The 16,436-nt window shown below is 58.0% G+C and overlaps 1 protein-coding gene and 1 pseudogene across 2 annotated transcripts in view; one reads left to right on the forward strand and one right to left on the reverse strand.

Annotated features, from left to right (window-relative positions):
- LOC138167675 (zinc finger protein 850-like) overlaps positions 1-16,436 on the reverse strand; it is a 762,790-nt pseudogene that overhangs the window by 609,510 nt on the left and 136,844 nt on the right.
- SUSD2 (sushi domain containing 2) overlaps positions 1-16,436 on the forward strand; it is a 423,767-nt gene that overhangs the window by 403,820 nt on the left and 3,511 nt on the right. The window contains exons 2-12 of one of the 2 annotated variants that reach the window (XM_069096626.1): positions 4,823-4,957; positions 6,643-6,856; positions 7,932-8,083; positions 10,798-10,965; positions 11,215-11,389; positions 12,564-12,765; positions 13,073-13,158; positions 13,469-13,737; positions 14,349-14,492; positions 14,859-15,020; positions 16,174-16,428. In XM_069096626.1, the coding sequence (XP_068952727.1) occupies positions 4,903-4,957; positions 6,643-6,856; positions 7,932-8,083; positions 10,798-10,965; positions 11,215-11,389; positions 12,564-12,765; positions 13,073-13,158; positions 13,469-13,737; positions 14,349-14,492; positions 14,859-15,020; positions 16,174-16,428 (1,882 nt within the window). In that variant the 5' untranslated portion in view covers positions 4,823-4,902. Of the gene's footprint in view, positions 1-4,727; positions 4,958-6,642; positions 6,857-7,931; positions 8,084-10,797; positions 10,966-11,214; positions 11,390-12,563; positions 12,766-13,072; positions 13,159-13,468; positions 13,738-14,348; positions 14,493-14,858; positions 15,021-16,173; positions 16,429-16,436 lie in introns of those variants that run through there. The other variant, XM_069096627.1, reaches the window with a different exon arrangement.

Here is a 16,436-nt window from a genome sequence, read left to right on the forward strand (position 1 = left end):
CAGCCCTGACCTTCCTCTGGCCATTCTTGTCTGACCTTCCCAGCCCTCTGGCCATTCTTGTCCTTGTATTGGCCCTGCCCTGGAACATCAGATAGACGGTGGGGACCCGAGAGGGCAAGTGTGTGAGGTGAGTGTGGGTGTGGAGGAATGTAAGTGAGGCACATTGCTTCGGCAAGCAGGGGCTCCTCCTCATGAGACTGAGCAGCCAGGGTGTGGCACAGGATCCCATCCTCCCTCCTTGGTGGAGGGACCTCTGCCCAGGTGGAAAGGCTCTCTTTGGGGGCTGAGCTCCCCTTTCTTCTTTCCTCTCTGCTGGGGCCACCTCTATTGGGAAGCGCATCACCTCCTTGGTGAATAGCAGGGGACCTTTGGTGGTTCAGGTTTCCACTTGCCTGGTCTGGGACTCATTTTGGAGAGGGCCTCTGCTGGCCTGAAGCTTGGGATTTCTCTGGCCCTAGTGCTGGGTCCCAAATCCCAGCTGCACTGCTGCTGGGGTCTAGGGACCTCTCCCGCTTCCCTGCCAGATCTGGGCAAGCGTGCTCTGTGGCCTCTGCAGGGTAACTGCCCACACTGCTCTCAACCAGCTCCCAGGTGTTTGTCTCAGGGTGTGGTCCTGCAACTCTCCGGGTCCATTCAGTCTGCCCTGACATGACCATACATTTTCCATCAAGCCCCAGGCCTTGCTCATCCCAGGTCCGCTCCCTAGGTTACTCTGGTCCTTCCTACGTTGTGATTCCCAGAACTGCCAGTGGGATCAGATACTAGAGGCAGGCTGGTGGGGCCTTCCCTGGACCCTGCTGGCTCCTCTGTCCTCGCACCCCAGGCAAGGCTCATCGCCGCCCTGATTGACTGTGCAGACAGGAGCTTGCATTCCAGGGCACGGCCCTCCCATCTTTTCTTCAAAGTGCCTTGTGCCCCACTGCCCCACCTCTTGAAACACGTTCTTTGGACCTCACATTCTCCCTATTAAATTAAATTTCAGTCTTATCGCATTCAGCCCAATGCCCTGAACCATTTGGTGAGCATGCCTTCACCATGGAGAGATGGCGGGTCACGTTGGAGTGAGGATCCCTAGGGCCCTCCACTGGAGACTCCTTTTCCCAAGCTGATGCTCAGCCATTCAGGAGGGCTCTCCGGGCCTCTCTGGTCATTCACCATGTCCTGAATCTATCTAGAGCACCCCTCCCCATCAAGAAAAGGGAACTTTCACCGACGCTGTCCTGCCACAGAGGTGAGGCTGGCCTGAGCCCTTTGAAGGCGTTGGTGACCATCTCTAGACTTCTCCTGGGAATTGAAGTCAATCTCTCCTGCCTCTCCTACATCTTGGAGATGCGGATCTCATCCTCTGGGAAATTCGGGCTCCCTCTCGCCCCTTTCCAGTCCCATGCTGCCTCTCCTGCCCTGAAGAGACTCTCACATGACCCTGCTAGGGGCTAAGCACCCTCCCCCTCCCCATCAGCCAGTCCTTCCCGGACCTGAGGGTGTCACGGGGGCGGGGAGGGGGGACACAATCTGGACGGCCGGGTGCACAATTCTTATCTCCTTATCTTGGGGTTCAGCCCCCATGAGTCATCTTTTATCTGTCATTTCTAGAGCAAAGGTTGTTCATTCATTCTTAGAGAAAACACAAACTGGCAGCGGTGGAGCGCCTAGCCTTCTCTCACTCAGTCAGTCTCCGCCAGCCGAGTAGGTTCCGCCTCCGCCCCCCATCTCACTTTCCCAGCTTCCACTGGAAGCCTCAGCTCCCCAGAGGCAGCTCTGCCAACGTCACACCCCCGGCTGTCAGCTGGCCTCTTTCCCTTCCCTACATGCCTTGGAAAAGTCTCCCTCACTAAAAACCCCCTTCCCTCCTCCTCAGAAGCAGTTGGCTCTGGGGCATGGCATTCAGGAGAGCTCCTTCTTCCTTTCCCACTGACTTCCCCAGAGAATGGGTCTGTAGAGGTCACCATAAAATTGAGGTTAGGGTTTAGGGGTGCTCAAGACCCCAAAATACCAACATGTCAGGTCCTGCCGAATGAATTCGACTCAAAGTCTTCTCTCACCCAAAGAAAAAGAAAGTTTATTAAAGGTTCGCCATATTGGGTAGACACTTAAGGAGCCTTAGTAGACTGGCGGGCCAGAATCATCTGACACAGAATGAGTCTGTGCTAGAAAATTCTCTGGCTTTCTCTCTGCCTTCTCTCTCCTCATGGGGGAAAGATGGGGTCTTATCTACAGAAATGTGGCCGGAGGAATCTAGGAACGGTCTGGAGCAGCAGTTTGGGGAGGGGCTTCAGAAGGAGTCAAATGAGGTCCGACTCTAGGGATGAGAGATTAAGGAGGGAAGTAGCTGGAGGCTACCCAGAGAAGAGACAATGGAGGGTTTGGCTAGTTTAAGGGTGTATAGATATTGGGGAGGATCTAGGGTGGGGGCTAGCTGGACAAAGGAGGGCTAGGCTATTTACCGAGCTTTGGGGCAGAAAGGCTCATGACCTCAGGCAAATGCCTCTACCAATGGGAAGATTCAATCAGAGTTCTAGAGGGTTCTCACAGCCCGCACCTCCTCAGGTCCCTGGTTCCTCCTCTGCACTGTGCGGACCCCTCTTTCCTGGACTTGACTGTGCTTGACTTTCCCCGCGCCTGGGTAGAGCGGGACAGCTTGGATCAGCCCCTCAGGGACTTGGCCAGACCTTTCCCACACCCAGAGCTTCCCTTCCCCCTGGAATTGAGGAATTGGGAAGATTAGATGGTAATTCCTGGGGGAGATGAGTGCAGAGACTTTCTTTCTTTTTTTCCCCAAGAGTTTTAATCCTGAAATGCATGTACTCACGGTCTACTGGGCTCTGAAAAGAGCCGTGGCAGTTCCGATTATGGCTGGGCTTCCCAGTTGTACTGGGATGGGGGCTCAAGCCAGCATAGTTAGGTGGCTCCCAGGATGTCCCACAGCTACACCTGTAATGTGAGCACTGCGCTGTCTGCCTTCCCCCCAGCTACCTTGGGACTGACCTTTGCGTTTCCTCTCTCCTAGTTCCTCCGCACTCAGGGGTGTCCCGGCCACGTCACCCGCCAGGCCAAAGCTACAATCAAGACAGCATTCAGCAGCGCTTTGAGGTGCAGCTTTGCTCTGCCTGTTACCTAATCCGAGCCTCACAACAGAAGCGGCCATTATTATCCCCATTTTACAGCTGAGGAAACTGAGACTGAGAGGTTCAGTGGTGATAGCCGAAGTTTCTGTGGCTCATTCAGGTTGGCAAAGTTCAACCCTGGGAGGCAGGCTCTATTAACGTCATTACCCCCGTTTTACAGACAGGGAAACCAAGGCATGGAGAGTTTCCGTTGGTAACTGTCTTAGGTAGAATTTGAACTTGGGTCTTCCAGATGCTAGGCTGGCTTCTCTGGCTGCCTTTGGGTGGTGCCAGGTGCCAGCACAGTGGCTTCCGTGGGCCCAGAGTCAGACCTAGTGCAACCCTGCCTCAGACACTTACTAGCTGCTAACTCTGGGCTGTTTGCCTCAGTTTCCTCATCTGTAAAAGGGGGGAATAAGAGCCCAGGCTCGTGAAGATCCAAGGACATAGTGAAAGGGGACTTTGCAAACCCTAAAGCGCCAGGGCAAAGCCGGGAGTGCAGCACCTGCACACAGTAGGCATCTCCTTCTTACAGTTCTGGGGCTCCATGCATAGGTTCACACACTGGTGAATCCATTTAGCTGAGGAGGTCTCCACGATGGACCTCAATGGGAAAGGGCAGGGCTCGCCCTGCTTTGGGCTTTGTCTCTGGCACGTTGCCTGGTACACAGTGGGGGCTTACACCGAGGCCAAGGAAGCCTCTCTGGCTCCAAGCTCCCTGCCTAGCCCACTCCCCTTCCAGCCCGCTGCCTCTCTCTGCCAGGGCACGGGCTCAAGACCCCAAACAGCCCCTCACCCCCATTCTTCTGATCGTTCAAGGCTCTTGGCTCAGACATCTGAGGCTGACATCTGAGAGTGACCTCTGGCGCCCCAGTTGTCTCCAGACACTCCAGTCTCTGGAACCCGATTTGGGGATCTGCGGACCAGCAAATCAGCTCCTTGCAGGGAGGAAGGGAGGGAAGGATGCTTTCTCATTCAGTCCTCAGTGTGCAACTCGGGCAGGCCAGGGCAATCATTGAAGGTGGGGGAGCTACCCCCAAGGCAGCCGAGTCGACTCTAGGACCACCCAGCCTATGAGCACTTGGGAAACCCCTGTGGAGTGCCAAGGCAAGGAGTTAGGCCCTGGGAATGCCGACAAGGGCAGGCTGCCTGCCCTCAGGGAGCAGACAGCCTCCTGCTGGAGCTCACTCCTGGACCTTTGCACTTGACCGCTCGCCCCAGGGGATCTTCGCCCAAAGCCTTCAGGGCCGTGCCCCCCCCCCCCCCCCTTCTACAAGCCTGGCTAACAGCCCCATGCCCTCAATGAGAGGAAGAAATAAGGCCGAGCCTCCAGGCCCCCATCCCCCGCGTGGGATGATCTCCATGGGGGTTACCACCTTCCCGGGATTGAGTGGGGTCTGGGGGAAGGCCCTGGGGGGGGGGCCTTTTTTGGGGGGGGGGGGGCTTCCTCCCCTTTCCCTTTTCTTCCCCTAACCTAGGCCCTAAGGGTACATGAGGCTAGCCCTCCCAGCCCCAGCCCGACCCATTTCTTTTCCCTCCTTCACACCTCCAGCCACCCAGAGCTGAACTGGGCGGAGTGGAGCCTTGGGGGCGGAGCTTGGGGCAAGGGCTCTTCAGTTCGGACTTTGGGAGGGGAGGGGTTGGAGGAGGAGGGGCGGTGCTCCGAGTTGGGACCCGCCTGGGAACAGGCTTTAAGTGCCCTCCCGGTAGAGGCACAGAGACCATCTGGTTCCTGCTCTCTTCTTTCACCAGTCCGCTGGCCCATTGCTTGGGGAGGCAACACTGAGGCCGTCCAGCCATGTGGCTGTGGTGGTTCGCGCTGCTAGCCAGTGGGACTCTCTGGATGCCCGCAGGTACTCGAGGACCGCCCGGTCTGGTGTCCCGGACCAGAGGACTGGTGTGCGTCAGAGGGCTGGCACTCAGCCCTCGCCGCCCTGGGAGGGGGTTGGGGGGGATCCAGGAGACACACACTGAACAGGCTGGGCCCCTGGCCCCTGCGCGTGCCCGAGCTCCCTCGGGTTTCTGGGGCGGAGACGCTCAGAAGCCGTGTTTGTTTGGGTCTCTGCCTCTCCCGAGGCTTCCCCAGAGGCCCTAGAGACCTCTTCGTTCTAGTGGGACCATATGCCTCCGGAGCCTTGTACGGAGCGGCCCTGGCTCCTGGACCCCTGAGCGCAATACCCCGCCCCACGTCCCCACGTCCCCAGTCCGCCACTCTACCCGAGGCCCCCGGGCTCATTGCTTGCACTGAGGGGTAAATCACTTCTCTGGGACCGTTGCCGGGGCGGGGGGTCCGGGGAGAGAGGGAAGGGGGGGGGGGGGGGGGGGGGGAAGGCTGTGCTTATGGAGGGGGGCGCCCAGGAGGGAGCGGCTGCTGAGGAACCCAAGGAACCCTGGCCCCCTCACCCCCGCGTAGGATATGTCCCTGGACTGGGGGCTCTTGGCTGCCCCGGAGCTGAGCTCCTGGCTATGGGGGCTCCCTGCAGGGCTCAGCCAGAAAGTGAGCCAACTCCCAGCCGCGGGGCTCATCGCCACTCCCTTGAGCACCGCCCCCTCCAGTCCAGCACCCAGCCGCTAAGGGCGATCCTCTGGAGAAAAAAGAACCAGGAGGGAGAAAGAGCCTGGCTCTACGCAGCTCACCCCTATCCAGCACAAGGCTCCCGAGCCGGGGGCACGGGAGGGGGGCCGGTGCCCAAGCCGGGGGCCGCGGAGGCAGGAGCGGGAATCAGGGGCAGGCTCCCGAAAGGGAACAGGGGTGGAAACCCGGGCAGGCGCCTTCAGCCAGTGGAGGACACCTTGAAGGATCAGCCTAGAGGCAAGGGCACGCGGGACTCTCCCGCGGAGTTGGGGCAGCCCTGTGAAGGTTAGGAGGGGTAGTGAGCTCGCCCTGGGTGCAAATCCTCCCGTTGCCATTGAGGGCTGTGACTGACCCTGCCAGTGGCTCCTTCTCTGCCCCATCTCCTGTGGGAAAGGAGGGGCGTTGGCTGAGAGCCCTGGGGAGAGGGGTCCCTGCCCGAGGAGCTGGACTGGTAGAAGATGGCTGCCAAGCTTGGACCTTTGGGCCTCAGAACTTTCAGTCATCCGTTGTGAACATTCCATGGCTTGGACTGGCCTCAGTGTCCAGAGGTCACTCACTCACATTCTTTCTTCCCAGAGTGAATCTTCCTGGGTATTATTGCACCAAAGAACCTGGGCTGGCCTGGGCTGTTGGGCTCCTGTGCCCCCTTGGTCCTTTGCCTCCCTCTGGGTATGGACAGATGTATCCATTCTTGGGAAAGGCTCACTAGGGCCCCTTGGAGCCTCTCCCCCTTGGCCTGGGGGTGCCTGGGCTCAGCTACTGGGATCTCTCTGCTCCCTCCCTTCCCCCCCACCTAGGCTCAGCTCCTGGGGTCTCTTTGCCCCTCCCCCCCTTGGCGTGGGGGTGCCTGGGGTCTCTTTGCCCCTCCCCACCTTGGCCTGGGGGTGCCTGGGCTCAGCCAGTGGGATCTCTCTGCTCTCTCCCCCCCCACCTGGGCTCAGCTCTTGGGGTCTCTCTTCACAGAGGCCCTGGAATCTTGTGCTGAGCACTGTGGGGACTTCAGAGGAAACTGCTCATGCCATGTGACCTGCTCATCGCTGAACACCTGCTGTCCTGATTATCCGCGATTCTGCCTGGAGATCTCACCCTATTCAGGCTCTGTAATGGGCGGAAAAGACTTTGTGGTGCTGAGTGAGCCATGGGTCTCCCCAGCCTCAGTGACTTCTGTGGTCTGCAGGTGAGTAATTCCTGGAGGGGAGAAAGCACGGCCATCCAGGGGAAGAGGCCACTCCTGAGCCTTGGCCAAGAAGGGGGCATTTGAGCTCAGCTGGGAGGCCTGAGAGGGAGAGGTGAGGAAGGAGGGCAGCTGGGAGGTGAGGAGGGAAGCCTGAGAGGCCTGAAGGGGGCCAGATGACACAGCTCTCCCCCAGTGGCCCTGAGTCTTCCCTCTTTGCCCAAGAGAAGCCTGGAGCCCTGTGGGATGAGGCTGGTTTGAGCCTGTGAGAGCTCACATGAGGAAGAGGAGGAGGTGGTGTGCCTGGGGAGAGTCCCTGACTTGGGTTATACCTGTTCTCCTTGTCAGACAGGTGTCAGGTCAACAAACATTTGTTTAGCACACAGTAGGGGGGCAGAGAAGCCAAATCTGAGTGAGCTGGGACTTTTGAAGTGTGCTTTATTTCCCAGATCCCACAGGGGTCCCTGAGGAGTCCTTTCTCTAGAGAGGGGAGCTGGGGTAGGGGGCTTCCAATATCAGGAAGGTTCAGAGCCTGCAGGCATGGTAGCCACCCTTAAGTTTGGCTCAAAAGCCAAAGGCCTACTCTCTTGAATCTACTCAGCTGCTGGGCCTTCCTGTATGGGGACCTCCAAGGAGGGGAAGCCCACAGCTCTTGAGGCACCCCTTTCCACACTAGGACAGCTGATGTGTGTGCATCTAGCCTGAAAGAACCTCTATCCTTCCACCCCCCACTTTGCTCTGTTTGTAGAACAAAGCTGCTGTCTCCCCACAGGATGAGCCTTCAGAGACAGGAGCCCAGTTCCCATGTGGCCCTGGGCTTCTCTTGTTTAGCCATGGGTGCTCAGTCCCTCCAACTGACCCTCTGCAGTGGCCGTTAGCTGCCCCCCATCTCTGTCCTCCTTAAAGCACACTAGGTTCAGGCCTGGCCTCAGGGCAATAGGGGCCTGTCTGAGCAGCCAAGAGGCCCAGGGTTCCCTTGTTGGGCCCTGCTCCCTCCGGCCAGGCGCACAACTCCCCCCTCCCTCTTCCGGCCAGCCCTCCAGCTGTCTTCTCCATGTTTTCTCCTTGCGGCCCTCAGGTTTCAAGGCACCATCCAAACTCAAGGCCATATGGACAATGAGGGCAGGATCCACTGTGTGTCACCCCTCTTGTTGGAAAGTGGGCGGATTCCATTCAGTGTGTCCCTGGATGGTGGAGAGACATTCCCTAGTTCTGGGACCTGGCTGGCAGGTAAGAGCTACCAGCTCCATGGGGCTACCAAGTGCCTTTTCCCTCATCTGTCCTCTTTGGCCAGCCTGCCGGCATTCTTGGGATGGGTGGCCATGCAGATAGCCTTATGGACATATCACAGAGCCTGGGCCAGGAATGAGCTCTAGCTATGCTAAGGCTGGATGCCAACCATTCCCAGGCTGGGCTCTGCCCCCTTCACTTATGAGCGTCAGGCCAAAGGACATTCCTCCCTTGGTCCCTGGCTCCTGAACCTGTTTTCCCTGTGCTGGGACCATCTTGGATTCCTAAGGAGTCTCCTTCTGGAGACTCAGAGGCAGTGGCCAGGTCCTCAGAGTCCACTGAGGCCCAGAGAGGGAGAGGATCATGTCTGAAGGCACACAACAGTAAGGAGGGCCCAGCCTAGAACAGAAGTAGCTGGCTCACAGTTTCTCCTGGGCCTAATCCCTTTCGCTTAAACCCCTTTCCTGCCCCCCTCTGACTCCTCCTGCTGTGGTCTGGACACCTGGCTCCCCTTGCCCTGGGCAAGGCATGGAACAGTGGGAGGCTTCTATATGGCTTCAGCAGATGTGACTAAGGGAGACCGGGCAGGGGCCCCAGATCCTGCCCAGCTGAGCCAGGCCCCTTCCTCAGCTGCCTCTTGGTCTGAGGGCCTCTGAGGGGACTCTTCCGGAGCAGAGTGGTAGGTCTCAGGTTCTGAGCCACAGCACTTTATAATCCTTCACAATGCCTCAGTACACCCTACCTTCTCCTGTCAGAACAGACCCCAAACAACTCTTTTCCTGGCACCAGCCTTCCCATAATGGAACCAGAGCTGGCAGGAAGAGGATCTGACCCAACCTCTGTTGCATTTTGCCAATCTATGTGACCCTGGTACATTCCCTCCCCACCCCCACCTGACCCTGCTTCAGTTTCCTTGTCTGTAAAATGAGGAGCTTAGGCTGGATGAGCTCCAAGATCCCTTTCTGAAGTCTATGATCCTCTCCTTGGTTTTGGCTTCTTTTGGCCTCAGTTTCCCCAAAATGAATCCAGTTCCTCTGATCTCAACTCTAGGGTTCCTTCCTCTAGCTATCTTGTATGGCCAATGAGGGGCCCTTTGGCCTAAAGCAGACAGCCTTCTCCCAGCAGCTCTATCACTTCCTGGCTCCCCATTCTCACCACGGTGAGGTGGGAAGTGGGTAAACACCTTCATAGACCCCAGCTCTCTTTTCTGACCTCAGCATCTCCACTCAGTTGAATGGTTTTCCTTGTCCAGGGCTTAGGTGCCCAGCTTCAGCCTCTGCCTGGGGCTCCTGTTCCCCATCACAAGCTGCTTCACAGATTCCCCGGGTACACCTCAATCTCACTGACTCCCAAACTGAACTTGTTCTCTTCCTCCAAGCCCTCCCCTCTTCTTTCTATTGCGAGCAACTTTCCAGTCTTGATACTTGGAGTCCTTGGCTCCTGGCTCTTCCATATCCCCTATATCCAAACTGTTGCCAATGCCTGTCCATTTCACTTCTGCATCATCTATGATCAATTTCACCTCTGCACCATCCCTGGTCCGTTTCACCTCTGCACCATCTCTGGTCCGTTTCACTTCTGCACCATCTCTGGTCCGTTTCACCTCTGCACCATCCCTGGTCCGTTTCACCTCTGCACCATCTCTGGTCCGTTTCACCTCTGCACCATCCCTGGTCCGCACCATCCTTGGTCCGTTTCACCTCTGCACCATCTCTGGTCCATTGCACCTCCACAGCATCTCTTCAGTACCCCCTTCCTTCCCTCTGACGCTGCCCCTACCCTCACCACCTCACACCTGGACTATTTTATTTATTTATTTATTAAGCAATCAGGGTTAAGTAACTTGCTCAAGGTTACATGGCCAGTTATTTCTGGGTGTGGTGCTAAGTATCTGAGCCCAGATTCAATCCCCAGGTCATCCCGACGCCGGTGCGGGTACTCACTCGCTGAGCCACCTGGCCGCCCCATGGACTATTTTAATAGCTGCTGGGGGATGGGGTCTGCCTTGAAGTCTCTCCCAACTCCAGCCCATCCTCCTATCCCCTACTCAATTCCAGTAGTTCCATATTGTCTCTAGGAGCAAATAGAAAATGTGCTTCAGCTGCTCAGCCCTTCACTCAGCAGATGACATGCAAGGATGTAGATGCTTGTCACATGCTTGTTAGAGTAGAGGCGAGGGTGCTTGTTGCTTAGTAATAGGGATACAAAAATAACTATAATCCAGGCCCTGCTCAAGTCCTGCTAGGCAGAGAAAGGCGGGGACAGGGAGCGAAGGCTGCATGAGAACAGGGGACGCAGAGTCCTGGGGAAGGACAGATGCTCAGAGTAAGGCTGGTCCCCACAGGGGAGAGCCATGGAGGCCACGATCTGGCAGAGCCCTTTAGGCTAGTGTGGTCACACTCATCTTCTCTCGCTGAAGCATTTCTGCCCAATGGAGGACAAAGGCCTGGGCCAAGGTCACAGATACATATAGCATCAGGATTCCATATCCAGGGCCTCTGCCCGTGGGTTTTCCTTTTCTTTGGTCATCCTTAGGGAAGTTGCTTCTGAAGGTTATTGGACCTGTGCTTTGAGAAGGGTCTCTGGAGAGAGGATTTGGCTCCTTTCTGAAGCCCCTGAAGGGGCTGGGTCACTCCTGGCCCCTGGGCTTTTAGCCTAAGGGACCCTTTTCTCTCCCTGCATTCCTCACTAACCACCTTCTCACCTTCCCCCAGTCCATCCCAGCAAAGTGTCAGACTCGGACAAGAGTGAGCTGATCAATGAGACCATGTGGCAGTATTATGGGACCCCAGGGGTCACTGGCAACCTCACCCTCTCCTGGAGGAGCTCCCTGCTGCCTGAGCCCAGAGTCAACATTGAGCTGTGGGGCTATCGAGAGACAGGTAAGGCTGGACTGAAAAGGGTGCCCCAGCATGGGCAGCTGGATGGAGGTGGTATGTGGGACTGTGGTAGAACTGGGAGGGGCCTTAGAAGTCATCAAGGCTAACATTTTACAGAAGGGGAAACTGAGGCTGAGAGGAGTGAGTTCAAGGGCCCCTAGGTAGATAGGAAATGACAGACAGCATGCCCTTTGAGTAGGAGGCACTGGGGGGGGCCAGGCCTGGGGCTGAAACCCTTTTGTCCCCTTTTAGGCAAGCCCTACTCTGATGAATGGAAGGCCGAGTGGTCATACCTCTACACCCTAGCCTTGAACTTCCCCAACCGTGGCAACTTCACCTTCACCCCGATGCCAGCCAAACCCCAGTACCAGACGTGGGAGGTGGGCGCCCTGCGCATCTCTGGGAGCAAACACACTGATGGCAAGAGGTGAGACCTGGAGCCAGGAGCTGGCCAGACACGCTCCTTCTGGGCTCATTCTCCTGGTCCCTCAGGAGATGACAGGAGCCATTCATGTGGAGATTTAGATAAGACAGATGGTGGGAGGCCCCAGGGCTGAAGAGGGGCAGGCCAGAGCCTGGGAGAAGGACAGAATCCAGAATGAAGAAAGGAAAGTCAGACTCAAGATTAAGAGGGAAGAGAAGTGAGGCCAGAGGACCAGGAAAGGCCTGGCAGAGGTGGAGGCTAGAGGCAGGACAGTGAAGGCCAGGACTGGGAGGAAGGAGGTTAAGGGCAGGCTGGCAGAAGGGGTGGGTCTGGAGGGGGCTGGGGGGGCTGAGGGATGGTCTAGATGTGGTGAGCCTTTGCCTCTTCCATGGCTGGACCTGGTGGGGAAAGAGAAAGAGGCTGCCAAGTCCCAGGAGAGGCGTGGCGGGCAAGGGTAGATGACCCCATAGAATATGGGCTTTCTGAGGGCAGGGGCAATGGATGCCTGGTGGCTAGCACGGTGCCTGAGGAGGGGAGGGCCAACTCCTGGGAGAGGTGGCAGGAGAATCATTTTTTGGCTTGGATGGGTAGTGTCCTGAAGCCAGGAGTCCCAGGCTGTTGGGGGAGGGCAGTGATAAGGCCACAGGAAGAGGAGACCTGGGCAGATCTGGGGGGGAGGTGCAAGTCAGGTGGGAGCTGGGAGGAGGAAAGTGCAGACCAGGAGAGCCGTCCCATCTTGTGCCATGGGCCTCAAGAGGGGCTGATTCAACCTCACAGGGGGCCAGTCCTGGGCACTGTCAGGCGGTGGGGTCACCTCAGGGGTCCCTACAGATGTATGCTTGGGGGGGCTGTCATTAGGTGCCCACAGATGGATGTTCAGTGCGGGGCTCCTGTCCATTGCACCTCCAGTGGACCAGAGCCCACCAAGTCCTTTCCTGGTCCTGGGCTTCTCGACCCTCTGTTCTTCCAGGCTCCCTTGCTTCACTCCCCCCACCCAGCTGAGCTGGCCCCTCCCTTACTTGATGCATTCTGTTCCTAGCCCTGCATGGGGCACACAGCTGGTGTGTTAGCACTGCCTGTTGAAGGAAGCCAAGGGTCTCTGGGATCCTGGGTGAGGCTCATGGGGGTGGAGGCCTGAGCCCAGAGCCAGGCTCACCGCTGGCCTTGTCTCCCACAGGGATGTGCCCGCAATCTGGAGCAGTGAGCATGCCTTGGCCTGGCACCTTGGGGAGGATTTCCGTCAGGATTCTGCTGCCTGGGCCACCGCCAAGTGCCTGAACTGGGTCGAACTAGAGCAGAAGCTGCCCAACTTCCTGGCGGAGTTGGAGGATTGCCCCTGCACCCTGGCCCAGGCTCGGGCTGACACTGGGCGGTTCTTTGTGAGTGCCTGTGGAGGGCAGTGGGGAGGGGAGTCCAGCCCCAGTGCTTATTGTGTGTATGGGGGGGAGGGAGTCCAGCCCCAGTGCTTACCGTGGGGGGCGAGGCAGAGCTCTTGGAGGGGAGGTGGGGGTCAAGAGTAGTGGGCCCATAGCTTGTTCCCAGGGTGACCCTGGCCAAGTCCCTGAACCCCAGAGTTATTGGGGTCCCCAGGCTCCATAACCTAAACTGGGCTGGTCAGGGGCCAGTGGCTGAGCTGGGCCAGGCTGCATTTATGCTTGGGGGGGGGTGGGGATTTCTCTCCTGCAGACGGATTATGGCTGTGATATCGAGAAGGAAATCTCGTGCACATATCACCCGGAAGCCGTGCACTGTGTGAGGAGCATTCAGGGGAGGTAAGGGGCAGCGCCTATGGCCACCAGCTTGGCCTCAGCTGAGCCGGACTCTGGGAGAGTCCCAAACCAAGCAGTAATGGGGGCATTTGAGGCAAGGGAGCTTTCTGATCCACCTTCAGCTATGCCTTGGGCATTCTCTGCCCAGTCATATCCTTGGTCGGTCACATTCCCTCAGTTTCCCCATCTGTCCATAGCCCGCCTCGCCTAGGTTACCCAAGTCCAGAGTCGGACAAGGAGGGAAGGCTAGTCAAGCTGAGGGTCACCCTTGTCCTCTGTGCTGGCACTGACCCTCCACCCCCATCCTTTACAGTCCCCGCTATGGTGCGGGTCAGCAATGCTGCTACTCGGCATCGGGGACGCAGGTGCTGACCAAGGACACGTCAAGCGGCAGCACCCCGGACCGTGGCCACGACTGGGGCTCCTACCCCTATGGGCGCCCTCCCCGGGTGCCCGGCCTCTCCCACTGGCTCTATGACGTGATCTCCTTCTACTACTGCTGCTTATGGTCCCAGAATTGCAAGTTCTACTTAGACCTCCGACCCTCTAGTGACTGCCGCACTTACCATCCTTCTCGCCTGGGTGAGGGGTCTGGGGTCAGGCCAGGGAGCTTCTGGGGTGGGGAGTGGGAGGAGGGAGATGGGCCAGGGAGCTCCTGGGGTGGGGGGTGGGAGTAGGGAGACAGGCCAGGGAGCTGCTGGGGTGGGGGGACACATCAGAGAGATGCCTTGGGCTGAGCAGAGAAAAGGTCAGGGAGTTGGGGGTGGGGGCTGAGGACAGGCCAGAGACATGCTGAGGTGTGGGGGAGGGGGCAGGCCAGGGAGCTGCTTGGACCTGGAAGAGGGGGGGCGGGGAATTGGCTATGAGGAAGGGTCATGCACAGGGGACAGTCCACCCCTCTTGCATTGGAGGCAGCTGGAGACATCTTTTCCTTGAATTTCAGCTGAGTTTGGTTAAATCTCTCATGTTCTTATGGAAAATATGGAGAGTTGGGACGGTGGTGCATTCTTAGTGGGCATCAGGCTGGTCCAAGGGCCAGTCACTGCCATCTTGCAGAGGGGTCTCCAAGTTGGCCTGTGGTCCTTGGGCAGGTGGGGGCCATGGGAGGGGAACAGGTGGGATTCCTCCCCCCACTGTGGATCCCTCCAGTCCCTGCCCCCAGCCCCTGACCTGGGGTGTTCTCTGTGTTCCAGCCTCAGTCTTTGGGGACCCTCACTTCCTTACGTTTGACGGTACCCACTTTACATTCAACGGCCGTGGAGAGTACGTCCTGGTACAGTCGGACCTCACAGAGCTGGTGGTGCAGGGCAGGACGCAGCCACCCTTGATGGCCAGTGGTGAGTGAGGGCCGCCGCTGACCTGGGGTTCCTGCCCCGCCTTCTCCCGTCATGGGGGACTGCTCAAGGTTTCCGAGGGGTGTATAGGCACCATCTCCTTGGAGGCAGGCGAGTGTTCCGCTGAGGACACTGAGGCACAGAGCTCAGGTCACCGGGCGGAAGGGGTCAGAGGGGACGTGGATGCAGATATTCCTACCCCATCTTGGGCGAGCGCCCTCACAGTGGGAGAGGCAGGAGCTGAGGGAAGAACAGACATCAGGGGAAACTGATGGTGGTGGGGGCAGTCCCAGGGGAGAGGGCTCAGGCCTGAGGTCACACGGCCCCCAGCTGGGGGCTGGCCAATATCCTGGCTTCCTTGCCCTGCAGGTGCCCAGGCCTCTGCAACAGGCATCTCAGCCGTGGTGGTGAAGGAGAACAGCTCTGACGTGGTGGAGGCCCGGCTCGGGGGTCCGACTGGCAGGGCCCTCGAGGTGCTGCTGAATCAGGAGATCCTGAAATTCAGTGAGCAGAGCTGGTTAGACCTGAAAGGTGAGACACCGAGGCTGAGCCGGCTCCCCTGAGGTGAGGAGGGAGGGGGGGAAGCAGTGGGGCAGGGGCTGCCAGCCCAAGCAAGGTGCCCAGACCTGGCTGCTGGGCCAGGCCAGTCCCAGAGAGCGCTGGGCCCCTTTGTCCCCAGTCAGCTCTGGGGAGGCCAGCGTTCCTCAGTACAAGATAACCGGGTCATGGAGGAATGCAACTACCCCCTCTCCTCCAACTCACTGCTTTAGCTCATGAGACCCCACTGGTGTATTTCCGTTTACACAAACCTGCTACTCACAATGACACTTTACATCTTCAGCATAATTAGCTTTGCAAAAGAAATTCTAGGTGCTCATGTGTTAAAGGAAATGAGTGAACAATGAAATAAGACCACAACCCACATCAGCTTTGATCATATTCTCCCACAAATACTCTTAGTATCTGTGGGAGAGAGAGGTATGAGCTTACAGGAGCCTGGCAGATGAGGAGGCAGACAGGCGAGGAAAACTCATGTGCAGGGACAGCTCAGCGTGCTGGCCCTGTCAGAGTCAGCGCGCTGTCCATCCCGGATTGCCCAGTTCAGAGCACTGGCCCTGTCAGAGTCAGTGTGCTGGCCATCCCGGATTGCCCAGCTCAGAGCACTGGCCCTGTCAGAGTCAGTGTGCTGGCCATTCCGGATTGCCCAGAAAAGTTTCTTGAATCTGCTTCTGGGTGGAAGAAATGATCCCTTGCTTGATGGACACCTCTTTGGCTGTTGGGAGTTTGGGGCCTCTTGGCTCAGCAGGACTTGTTCCTTCACTCCAGACCCTCCCCTACCCAATCCTGGAGGCAGTGTCCCCTTCTAAGGCTGCCCAAGGTGGGATCTGTTCTCTTCACTGCCAGACTGCTCTCTTAGGGAGCTTACAGGCCACCTGGACCCCTGGCTCTTTTTCTCAAGACAAGTTCCCCATCTTCAGGCTCTTTAGGGACTTGGGGGCGAGCCAGGGCTCCCTAGGTGTGTGATGCTGGAGTCCTGGCCTGAGGAAGGGCTGCCCACTGCTCACTGCCCCAGGGATGGGACCCTGTCAGCATCTCCCTAGGATGGGCTGAGGAAGGGTGGGAAGATGGGGGTGCAGGGAGGGCCCACCCCGCAGCCTGAATCCCCACCCCATTCCTTTCTCAGGCATGTTCTTGTCAGTGTCTGGGAACCAGAGTGTGTCAGTGATGTTGAACTCCGGGGCTGGTGTGGAAATCCAGGCCCAGGAACATTTTCTGAGTGTGAACATCCTTCTTCCTGAGAAATTCATCAACCACACTCAGGGCCTCCTGGGAACCCTGAACAACATCCCATCTGACGACTTCACCCTGAGGAATAAGACGGTCCTGGCCCCCCAGATCACCTCCGAGCCCCACAAGCTGTTGGAATTTGGAGCTGACTGTGAGTAG

The sequence above is a fragment of the Petaurus breviceps genome, unplaced genomic scaffold (genome assembly GCF_028583685.1).
Source record: "Petaurus breviceps papuanus isolate PSGF00001 unplaced genomic scaffold, PetGlider_PUasm1.0 287, whole genome shotgun sequence".
Classification (NCBI taxonomy): Eukaryota; Metazoa; Chordata; class Mammalia; order Diprotodontia; family Petauridae; genus Petaurus; species Petaurus breviceps.